The sequence below is a fragment of the Motacilla alba genome, chromosome 1 (assembly GCF_015832195.1).
Source record: "Motacilla alba alba isolate MOTALB_02 chromosome 1, Motacilla_alba_V1.0_pri, whole genome shotgun sequence".
Classification (NCBI taxonomy): Eukaryota; Metazoa; Chordata; class Aves; order Passeriformes; family Motacillidae; genus Motacilla; species Motacilla alba.
Window position 1 is genome coordinate 12,694,027 of NC_052016.1, and position 11,738 is coordinate 12,705,764.

At 41.3% G+C, this 11,738-nt stretch overlaps 1 protein-coding gene across 1 annotated transcript; it reads left to right on the forward strand.

The window, feature by feature from the left end:
• Nucleotides 1-196: 196 nt before the first annotated feature.
• CREG1 (cellular repressor of E1A stimulated genes 1) lies at nt 197-6,119 on the forward strand. The gene is made up of 4 exons (XM_038147025.1): nt 197-558; nt 2,588-2,707; nt 3,982-4,166; nt 4,554-6,119. Coding segments are annotated over exons 1-4 (603 nt in total). The 5' UTR covers nt 197-261; the 3' UTR covers nt 4,555-6,119.
• Nucleotides 6,120-11,738: the final 5,619 nt, after the last annotated feature.

An 11,738-nucleotide genomic window follows, 5' to 3' on the forward strand; every position in this document is an offset into this window, starting at 1 on the left:
TTGTTTACAACGTCCGTGCGCATTGACCCGCCTTCAGCTGCTCTCATTGGCTGAGGACCGCCGACCTCGCAAGTCTATTGGCTGACAGCGGGGGTGGTGGCTCGTCACTCCCGAGGTTGTCTCTCATTGGCTCCAGGGGGCAGGCAGCGCTGCTCCCATTGGTGAGGCAGGGCGAGGCTCCGCCCCTCCCGGCGGGCCCGGCAGTCGGTGTCCGGCACCGTGCAGGGCGGGGTGTCCCGGTGCGCGGCGGTGCGGAGAGCGATGTGCATGTCCTCCTCAGCGATGGCGCGGCTGCTGCTCCTGTGCGCCGCATCGGGGCTGCTGCTGGCAGCCGTGGCGGCCATCCCGCCGCCCGAGGAGGCTGCGCGCATGGCGCGCTACGTCCTGCACAGCTGCGACTGGGGCGCGCTGGCCACTCTGTCGGCGCAGGAGGGGCTGCGCGGCCGCCCCTTCGCCAACATCTTCTCCCTCAGCGACGGCCCGCCCGGGCCCTGCGGCGGCAGCGGCGTCCCCTACCTGTACCTGACCGACATGGAGATCTCCGTGCAGGACCTGGAGGTGAGCGGGGCCGGGGAGGGCGGTGACACCGCGGGTGTGAAGTGACCCCAGGGAGGACCCTCGGAGAAGCACCCAGGGTGCTCAGGCCGGCGCTCAGCAGCAAGCGGTGGTTGCGAGGCAGGGTGACAGCGCTGGTTCACAGAGCCGCGGAGTTGCTGGGGCTGGGAGGGACCTCTGGAGATTCTTCAGCCCAACCCCCTGCCACAGCAGGGGCACCTCGGGCCGGGGACACAGGAATGTGTCCAGCTAGGGCTCTCCAGAGAGGGAAACTCCAGCACCTCCGTGGGCAGCTGTTCCAGTGCCATGCCACCCTCAGCGTAAAATTGTTCCTCATCTGTGTTTTAGTTTATGGCTGTTCCGTGGATGTCACCTCCTTTGTCAGCCCTGGGGACAATTATTAGCCCATGAGCAGTGCTGTCTGTGGTGACAGCCAGGAGGTCTCCTGAGAAGTTCCTGCTGATCGTGGTCTTGAGAAAGGAAGGGCAGCACCAGGCAGAGGAAGTGTCTGCAGCTTCCAGAAGCACTGGGCAAAGAAATGAGGTGCCGTGGAATATTTGAGCAGAGAAAGTTTCACACACAACAAAGTCAAAGGACTGGAACTTGTCAGTGTGGGACCTAAGCAAAGAGAATTCTCAGAGAGACTGCTGAAGGAATAGTTATTAAATATCTGGAGCTTACTGTCAAAGGAAGCACACATGGAAAGGCAGCATTGGCGTGCTGGGACTCTGAGTGTGTAATTGGCCTTGTCCCAGAGCTTTTGTGGCCAACAGTTTGCCAAAAACTTAATGAAATAGCAGTTGTATGCCTCCTTTATTGGGTTTGTTTGTTTGTTTTGGTAACTTACAATATTAGTCAACACAAAATAATGGTAATTTTTCAGACTGTTTTATCATTTTTTTGTTTGTTCCCTGTCAGGTTTTAGTTTGTTACCTTAAAATAGTTTAATTATATGTCTGAGTGCTGTAAAGAGTCTAATTTATTTTGCCTGATACCTCTCTGTCCATCCCAGATACAGCTGTTTGCTTTTAAATAACATAAACCCCACGGTATAAACTGGTAGTGAATATTTCCTGCAGAAGGCTCCTCAACAGGTCCTTATTTTGCTGCTTCAGGGCAGAAGCTCTTGACATGTGATAGTCACAGGCAAGGTAGAAGGTGCCGAGTAATCATGAGTCAGCTTTTTGGGAGTTAAGCAACTTCCTATCTCTCAAGTGGTTGCTTCTGTTTCATGAGGTCACCGGTGCTCTCCGTAGTGTTCAAGTGACTGTGGAAGGTTTCTCATGGACATGAGCCCTTCTAATGAAACTTCTCAAAGCAGAGGAACTTCCCTTACTGGGAGATAATGACCCTTAGCTCGTGGCATTCTGCAGTCCTGTTTGGCACCAGTGCTTTCCAAGCCATGGTCACCCAATTAGTTTTTAGAAAAACAATCAGATATGGGTTCTTTAATCCTTCAAGTTGGGTGTTTCACTTAAATACTCTGAATTTTTTTTTTAAAACCTAACTTCTTAAGTTCACTTTAAATGCCAAAAGAGCTGTTTGGAATAGCCAGGAGGCTGTTATGAAGAGATGTTTGTTTTTGTTCTAAGTAATTTTGCCAGCAGTTGTGAAGATCACTTGGTTGCCTTCTCAGTAACACTTCACCCTTCCAACAGAGTTTACCTGATGAAGTTCACTGTATGTCCTTGTCTTCTGTACTGTCCATTTTGTCTGTAAATTGTAATATATCATCATTTGCATGTGAAATAGGTGGGCTGAATTCAGAGTTTTATGGAGTCTTGTTCTGTGATGCATTTTATGTTAACCAGCTTCAGCACACCTCTGAACTGGGCTTTATTTCAGATTCGGAGCTCGCCCAAGGAGCCTTTCAGATGTAGTTAGGAAAAGGTGGTGACAGCTCTGTTCTTCTTGCCAGTATTACTGAGCTGGATAAAATACCTGAAAATGTGCTGAAAATGTGGTGGATATGACATTTTTTTCACATAAGAAAAGTAAGCATAAATCTCTTATCTTACTTCTTGCATATCAGGTCAATTCAAATGCCTCCTTGACTGTGTCTTTGGCACAGACTCCTTACTGCAGGAAGCACAGATATGATCCCCAGAACCCCCTCTGTGCCCACATCATCTTCGTTGGGAGCATTGTAAAGGTAAGAGCTGAAAGCTGACACTGGGCAGGGTTGTGTGCATCAAATATAGATTTGTTTAGTGGAGGGCGAGGAAAAAGGTGAGAAATTCTGTGCAGAAGCATATGCTGAGGTGTTCTGTGCTGTGATACCCAAAGGCCAGCTCATAGTTTGTGGGAGGAAAAAAAAGTTAACCCTTGATTTTTGCAGGAGCTCTGTTGATATGCCTTTAGCAAGGAATTTGGGGAGACAATAATGCAGGAAATCTCCCTCATTCCTGTTAATGCATTCTGAAACTAAGAAGTCTGAGGCCATTATTTTGGAAAAACGTTCATATTTCATTCACATCTCTCTTGCTCAGTAAATTCTTTGGTTCAAGCAGTGTGACATGCCTGCTTCTGAAACTCTGTTGAAGTAAATACTAACCTGAGCTACAAAGTTGCAGATATTATAGACAAAAAGTGTGCATTGTGTGATGTGGTGGCATTGCTGCCAGGGCAGTGTTCTTTTGTGCACCAGTACTTTGGTAGGAGGAATTGAGAACTGCATGTGTTACTCATTGAAGATCTTAATCCCATTATTTGGGATAATGACTGAGGATGAGAACTAGTCATCACTACTCTCTCTTACTTGATAGTCTCAATTCTTATTTGGTGTTTTCACAGCTGTGATATTTGCGCATTGCACTCAGCAGTCTTGTAGTTGCTTTCCTGAGTTTCTCATTAAAAATGGAGTTGATTTGATTTAGGTGGTTTTTCTTATTCTATACCCAGAGCTCTAAATCGTTGATTTCACCCTTTAAATATCTGCACATCGTGTATTAAGTGCCATCACACTTTTCAGCTTCCCTTCTCTGTAGATTCTGTTATACCCTCCTATTTGTGTTTGTGTGTTTCTGAGTACAGTTGCATCTGTTTCTGTCAGTTTGAATGAGCAGATGCAGAGGAGGTGAAATTACACCTAAGACATCATATTATAATAATTCACCTAGCATCCATACTTCTCTGTTTTGTGGTTTGTTTAAAGATTTATTCTTATGTTGATGAAATGCTCTCTTGCTCATGCTAACTCTGAAAGCAGCATTTTGATTTAATGTTGAAATCCACTACTTTGTAAGTGTTGCCTGTCTCACACAGTTGCACACCGCACTGAAGATGAGCAGCCTCAGCCACAGTAATGAGCCCCTTGGGACAAGACATGGCTGGACTAAAAAAAACACACTGCAGTCAGCAGTGGTTTTTTAGCTAAAACTCATCTTTACTTGACTACCCTATTGTATTTTCCTGGTTTTTGTTTAGGTGAATGATTCAGAAGCAGACTTAGCCAAAAAAGCATTATTCACTCGCCACCCTGAAATGGAAAGTTGGCCCAAAGATCACAATTGGTTCTTTGCCAAATTCAACATCACCAATATTTGGGTCCTGGACTACTTTGGTGGATTGAAAATCGTGACACCAGAAGAGTACTACAGTGTCAAGCCTTAGTAAGTACTGAAGTTTTTCATGGCTAACTCTCGTTATATTTCACACCTGTAAACTTCTTGTTGTTAACAGGGAGGAGTGACTCCTGTAGAATTGGCACAGTCACTGTCCTCTGTTTGAATTAATTGCGAGACAGATGATGTTTTGGTCTACTAATTAATAGTAGTGAGACTCTTCAGCATTTCTGAAGCTGTATTAATGGGATCGCAGCAGTATTGCTGATACTTCCAAAAGAAAATTGCTGTATAATCTGTCCTTATGATTTTGAAGTATAGAGAAATTGTCTTTTATTATCTACATGAAACCAAGTCTTCAAAACTTTCAAATGCATTTTAGCACAGTCAGCATGAATTATGTAATTATTTTACTCTCATTCTTACTCCTTGTAGGTGGAAGAAGATCCTTGGTGATGCTGATATGGAAATAAATGACTTTGGCTGTTTCATGGAAGATTTTTCTATGTAGTGTAGAATTCATAATATAATAAATCAAACACCTTGCATTGTTAATGAGCATATCTTACCCTTATGAAGCAGATTTAACTTCTCACTAACTTGAATCATGTCACAATGAAGAACCTTTGTGCATAAGCAATAATTAAATTTTATTCACTGAATGTGAATTTTGAAAGGTGTCTGACAGTGTGCACTAAGAAATGTTGTGTTTACTGGAACCTAAAGGATTAGTCCAGTTCTAAAGTGCCTTAGTTAAATAATGTTTCTGAACACTTTCCAATATTATTTTATTTTTGATACCAGTTTAGTTTAGAATTGTATGGTGAAGTGCTACAGGATGGCTCAGCAGATGGAATGGAAAGCATTGTCTGTTATTACAGTGGCAAATGATGTGCTGAGTTCCCAAATCCTATAAGAATTTTCTCTGCATGTTGATAAAATCACTTTTTTGAGCCATTTTTCTCTTTTGTTGAATGTGCTGTAGAATACAGTTGTGTTCATGCCAGCTGTACCTATACCTCAGGATAAGTTCTTGGTGATTCCTCAGCTGATTACATGCCCTGACTCTGAAATAGAAGCAGATCAGTAGTACCTAAAATATCTGACTCAAGGAGAGTAGTGTCTTGTAAATTCAGTGAGAATTTTGTGAAGGAGAAATGTTTTCTGATTGAGATTCTGAAATGCTCAGCTTTGTTAATCTGATCAAATGGCAATTCATCAGCTTTTGTTCCCCTCAACAGCAGAACAGAGCAGATTTTGGGGTCTGGAAGCCTTAGCAATTTTGGATTAGTAACCCAGAAGTGAAAAAGAAGCAATACAGTTTGACACAAATGATTCATGATTTGTAGAGAATGAAAATTAATGAAAGGTATGCTTAATTAATTCTGTGTTTTAGTAAGTTACACTCAACCACAAAAACCACCTTTTTAACATCCTCTCCGATCTGCTGTGTGATGAGTTCACCAACACTGAAAAGTGTTTATGAACTAACAAGTTGATTTTACAGTGAGCAAATATTACCTAGTTGACCTAGAGTAAAGAATTTAGACTCCTTAAAGGAGGTTGATATATAGAACAGTGGGATTTGTCACGTAAGATCCCCATATCTTAATGTTGTTGTTATATCACTCATTTTCTCAGATACTGGGATGAATGTGAAAGTATTTTTTATGTAACTTATTAAGAGTTCTTTCTTCATAAGGGGAAGGAAGCTACTTGGTACTGTTCTACTGTTCTGTTCTACTATTTTAAAACTAATTTAGGACAAAAAACCTTACAATATAGAAACCATTTATGTTGAATAAGTAACACTGATATTTAATGTAAAATTGAAAAAAAATTATATAAGGTATGACAGTTGTGAAAACTCAACTGAATCTCTGTCATTGACTCAATATTTTCTGTGAGGACACCTGAATGCATTACGTGTAACCCTGCAACTTCTGATGTGTGAGACCGATGATGCTGGGCTTTTGTTAAAATTAAAACTTTTTTTGACAAGTGGTGTCAAGCATTATTTATTGCATGTCCAAGAATTATTCTCTCCCTCCTGCTCTCTTTCATACAAGCACTCTCTTTTCAGTGTTCTTGTTTTACTGTTTCTCTCATGTCTTTCATTCTTGCTAGAATTAATAGAGAAATGTCCCTACGTATACCTGCCTTCCCCTCCTTGGTTTAAATCTATGTCTTTGTACTTCACATGCTTTCCTGCATCTAATGCAGTGAAATGAAAAATTGCAAAGGCAAATGCCATCATTCCACACATCCCCAACTTCCTTCTTCCACCAGCTGCTTCTGCACCCCCGGATTCCATGGCTGGTAAGGCAGGGTAAGAAGCAGGAAAGGTCCTGACATTGCATAAACAATAGAACATTGGTGTGTTATCAAGATTGCTTTAAGCACAAATTCAAAACATAGCCCCAAGCAAACTAAGGTAAAAAAAAACCCAACCACAAAACCCAAATCTCCATCCCAGCCAAAACCAGTACCCCACTTTCAAAAGTATTGCTTTCACTTGAGGGTTTGGTGTAGAATAAGGCTGGCTTTGTTTCTGGTTTTCTCCTCCTTTTGCTATCAATTCCCAAGTATTTTCTCTTTGGAAGTGGAAGGGCCTTTTTTGGTAACAGTAAGATCTTAAAACAGTTTTGTAATGCTACTGCAGCAATTGTAGATCATCCAAATCACTTCTCCTTTGAAATTTGGGAGGACCTCAACCAGATATTTCCTTGGGAAAATGGTGAACAGCAGACTGGTTAAGCTACACGAACAGACCTGGATTTGAGGGTCAATTAGAGAAGAACTCTGGAGCTGTATCTGTGCATCTCACTGAATACTTTTTGTGTGTTTTACTGCTGTGTAGTAGTGGAAAGTAAAGTAGTTCGGGTTATCAATCTTCTCCCTTAGTAATAGGTGTGTAAATTTTTATATCACCAACCCAAGAAAGACATCAGCTGGTCCTATTTTTCCTCACCTCTTTTCCCTGTGCTCCCATCATTCAGTTCAGTTCATTCAGGAATTTGTTTGTGAGCATGTTTCCTTTTTTCCTGCCATCCAGGAGTAATACTGTGGCTTAGAACAGAAGAAGCTGAGTATAATCAATTGATACACCTGTAAGCAATGAATCAGTGTTTTGATTTCTGTGTGTATCCTCTGGCAGGGCATGCTTGAAGTACCTGAGCATATTCTGAACAGCAGTGATGTCAGCCTCCCCAGCAGGGAGGCACCTGCACTCACGGGAATCTGACACAGGATAGCTGCAGGCACCTCACTAAGCCACAGGATGTTTGTTAGCTGGGAATCTAATAAGGGTAATCACAACCTGTCATGTTCTACTTCCTACTACATGTTCTTCCTTCTATTGATCTTGCTTATTGACATGTTTGTGTTTCTACTTCTTGATTTTCAATTTGTTTCTTGTGTTTTAAATGTAGGACTTGTGCCCAGTGGGCTCTTGCAATATGCAACACCATTATACAATAGATCTTAAATATATCAAGTATTCATTTAATCCTTTGTTCAGTTCTCTCTGGAATTAATTTCTTAGCTGTTTAATATTGTGCTTGTGATCTTCACAATAAAATAGAGGTAGGTCAAGCTGAGTATCAGAGTAACACAAAAAGTGCTACTCGTAACTTAATGGATTAATTTGTTTGACGAAGGTTTTTTCTGAGCAAAAACATTGAATGGAGATAAAATCCAATAAATTGATATATTGTTGTTGAACACAAGAGGGTGCCACAGACTTACATTCGGCTGGAGTGTTAAATGTTTAATACTTAAAAGTGGTTATTGAATTCATCATAACTCAAAGATGCTGGAAAAGCAAACGATGGGGGTATAATATGAACAAATTCTTTTTCTACAGTGCTTTACATTATGAATGCTTCCCTCCATAAACACGGCAGCCTGCTGGCTGCAAAAAAAAAAGGAGCATTCATCATTTTTTTGTGTTTTGTAATCATTTTGTGCTACGGAGAGCTCAGAAGTAATATCCATGAAAGTGATTTAAAGGTTTTTAAATTAAGTAACTCTAGTAAAGGAAATGGAGACAGGTATAGAATGCCTCAGAACATTGACTGGGAGCAGCCACCTCCAGACTCAACAATGTTTATTTCTGTCAGATCCAGAGAGAGGGGGGTCATTAGTGTGACCATGCTTCGGCTTAGGCTTATTATGAGCTGAATTAAACCACTTGACTCTGATTTGTAATTTCCAACAGCTAATTCATCTTGGGTTCTTCAAGTGCCCCCAGGCTGCTCTCCAGTGGTTTGGGCTGCCCTGCTGATGTGCAGGCGTTTGGGTGATGAGGCAGAGCTGGGAAAAGCTGAAGATTCCCCTTTTTTCATGAGGGCTGTAAGCCTGATTTGAGCGTGGTTGACCCTGGTTGCTGTCACCCAACCTCTGCTCTTCTCCAGGTACTGTGGGACTGCTTCTTTTGGGGTTGAGACCACTGGCCTGCCCTCCTTGCCAGCTCCTCTGCTTGGGTGGACCATCCTTGGCCCTCTCTGATAATTGTATTTTCTCTGCTGGTGAGCTCAGCTATTGAGTTTCTCATGCAAGCCTCTTGCAGTTGCTCTCAGGGCTTTTTGAGGTAAGAACTTCTGTGTCTAGAGGCTTCCTCAGAGTTTCTAAGTTAAATTGGTGTGTAAAAAGATTAGGCTGTGTTAATTCTGGGTGTAGGGGTTAATGTTCTTCACAGATTGGTTTTCTGTGGAAGCAAAGCTTAGGTAACATTTCAGGGTACTTGCCTTCATCAGATTTGTTTTTACTTTGGTGGACTCAGATTTGAAATGGGAAGTCTGACCTCAAAGCTAGCAAGCTCCTATAAATGTCATGACAACGGTGAGCTGGGGAGAGGAAACAAACCCCAGTTCACATATATTATAGGTACATATGTAATATTTTGAAAATTTGAGTTTCATTAGTTGTGCTGATTGTAGAGCTGGAGTGCCCTGGTTGAGTGTGACTGTGTGTGCAGTTAGTACCAGAAAGGGTGCAATTCTTTATTGTTCAGGGGATATTAGGCTTTAATCAAAGAACCTGATAGCTGTAATGATGATTCTGAGTTATTTTCTTCCTCTAGCTCTTAATATCCTACATTTAAAAGCCTCAAAAATTCTCCATTACTATTTGCTTCTGATTTCTGTAGCTTCTAGGCCTAGTTTTGCATAGAATTTCACCAACTTAAACAAAAGAGATGCCACATTTCTGGTGGTGGGCCCAACAGCTGCTGTGGGTCTTGTGGAAAGGGGAGAGTCTCTGCCTTGACCTCAGTAGTATTGTCAGTGAATCCACACAGGTCTAGACCTACTTCATGTTATTTTTGCTACTGTCGCTGACTCAGTTTGTAAATTTACTTTGCATGATTACTTTTCCCTTCCCCTTAGCTATAAAAATGTAGATACCAGTTTGTAGCACTCATGTAAAATACTTGTAACCCATCTTGATACCCTTAGATGTCAGGAATGCTTTATTTGAAGAAGAAGATTACTTGTTTTTAATCTGTGAGTAAATAATTTTAAGACTTTTTTAATAAACCAGTGATTGCTACAAGCACAGAGTAATTCGACAAAACCAAACAGAGTGTGTGTGTGTGTGCAAAGGGGGAGAGACAGTGTCAAGAAATAGTGTGTAATTGCATATCTGAGCATGTATATTTATGTGAAAACATTGAATATAATTTGTGTTTCTATAATGTTTTTATGCCAATGGAACCTGTTGAACATCTTCCAGTGTTTACAAGCAGCTGTTTCTAGATTGAAAGGTGCCAATTGTTTAGAGATAAGAAAGAAAAATAGTTGCACAAACCCAGAATTGTATGATTAGAGGAATATTGCACACTAATTTCCTGTTGTCTTTTAGTCAAAAAAAGTTGCCTGATAAAGCATGAATTGGATTTTTTTATTTGTTTTAAATGCTTAAATGAATTTCAGTTAAACAAATTAAGTTTTTCCTCAGGTGAGCATTTGAAACGTGCAGAAGAGGTGTGTGTTAGGGTTCAAGAGGGGAGGAGAATAAAGGAGAAGTAGATACTTGCCACACACCTTAAAATGTGGCTTCACAGTATTTTTATATTTATAAGAGGCATAACCTGACAAGTCATATTCTGTACAGCCATGCAAGAAAATACTGAAGGTGTTCTATAATTAAAAAGAGTGTTTTGAGAATGTGTGTAGTGATAAAGTCACAGAATTTTTCTACATATGCTGCAATGTTATTGGGGAAATTCACCTGCAATTAACAGGGTTGTTGATGATGCCAGAGAGAGTAGCTTGAGTAACTGAAAAGAAAAGAAGCACTGTTCCTCCTCCTTAAAATATAACATAAGCAGTGGTCTCTTGAGTACATTAACAACAACAAAATCCAGAGCAGATCATAAAGGTGTCACTGGAGAGGGAAAAATTGAGTATTACAAATTCAGTAGTCTCAAAATTGAGCATTCAAAGAAGGTGCATTTTAACTTTCTCCTAACATCTCCTTTATGGGTTTCCACAAACCCTGTTGCACTGAAGATTTTAAGACCATAGCAGGAAAGAGGAAACTGCCAGTCACAAAAATCCCTGAAATAATGAACAGAGATATATTTTTCAGTTGCATCAGGGCCTGTTTATAATCTCCCATAGGAAACATGCACTCCCGGCCATATTTGTCTTTGTGATCCTGCACAGGTGTCCCTTTTTATGTTTGTGTGGTTTTATTTTTCTTTTTCTTGTTGCACGTGTCAGGGTTTCTATTTGCTCAATGCAGCTGCAAGGAGTAGTGACAGTCAGGTGGGTTTTCCTTGGAAAAGCAGTATTTTCATACACAAAGGGGAGCAGTTGTAGCAAGAGCAACTCCTGTCTCCCTGTTGGGAGCTGCAAAGCAAGACCTGTAGTTAGACACTGTCTTTTTTCCTGCTCTCCATTTGCTGGCAAAAGTGCAGGGCAGGGACTAATCCTCTTGGAATGCAGCCATTACCACTAAATAAGTATTAATTGCTGCATTCCAAGGGGATTAGCGCAGTTGAACCCAATTATAGCAAATCGAAGCTGCACTGTAAGGCACTACTGCACTGTAAGTGCATTGAGATGCAGTGAAGCAGTGTAGGACTGTCAGTCTCCAACATTTTATCAATAAAAATTGTGGGCTTATACACTATAAACAGCAGACCATTTCTTTTCAGTGTCTTAGTCTGAATGGCATGCCTGGCTGGAAGCTACAGCATGCTCACCAGTGTTGATGATTTTTTTAACACCCATTATCTTTGTGTGAACATCTCAGAAACGTTTTTAATACTTGTTGAGTTAATTATGGCACTGCAAGCATCACTCCCTGCTGGACCAGGGGCAAGGCTCTGCAGTCTGTCTGGATTCTCACATCTCTGAAGTTGGCCAGCTCCTCCATCAGGTGATGTAGGAATTAATTTTGCCTGCAAGTGTTAACTGTATCAAATAGGCTTAGGCGAGCTCCTGATAACTGACCTGTTCTCAATCCCAGCAGTCTGCAGTGATGATTACAGGCATATCTCTGTGGTAGCAATACAGGAGCCAGAGGGCAGTGTGTAGTTATATATATTTTTTTAATCCTCAGCTTGACTGTGGTGTGGGTTTGTTTTTTTTTTTTTTTAGTTTTCATTTATTT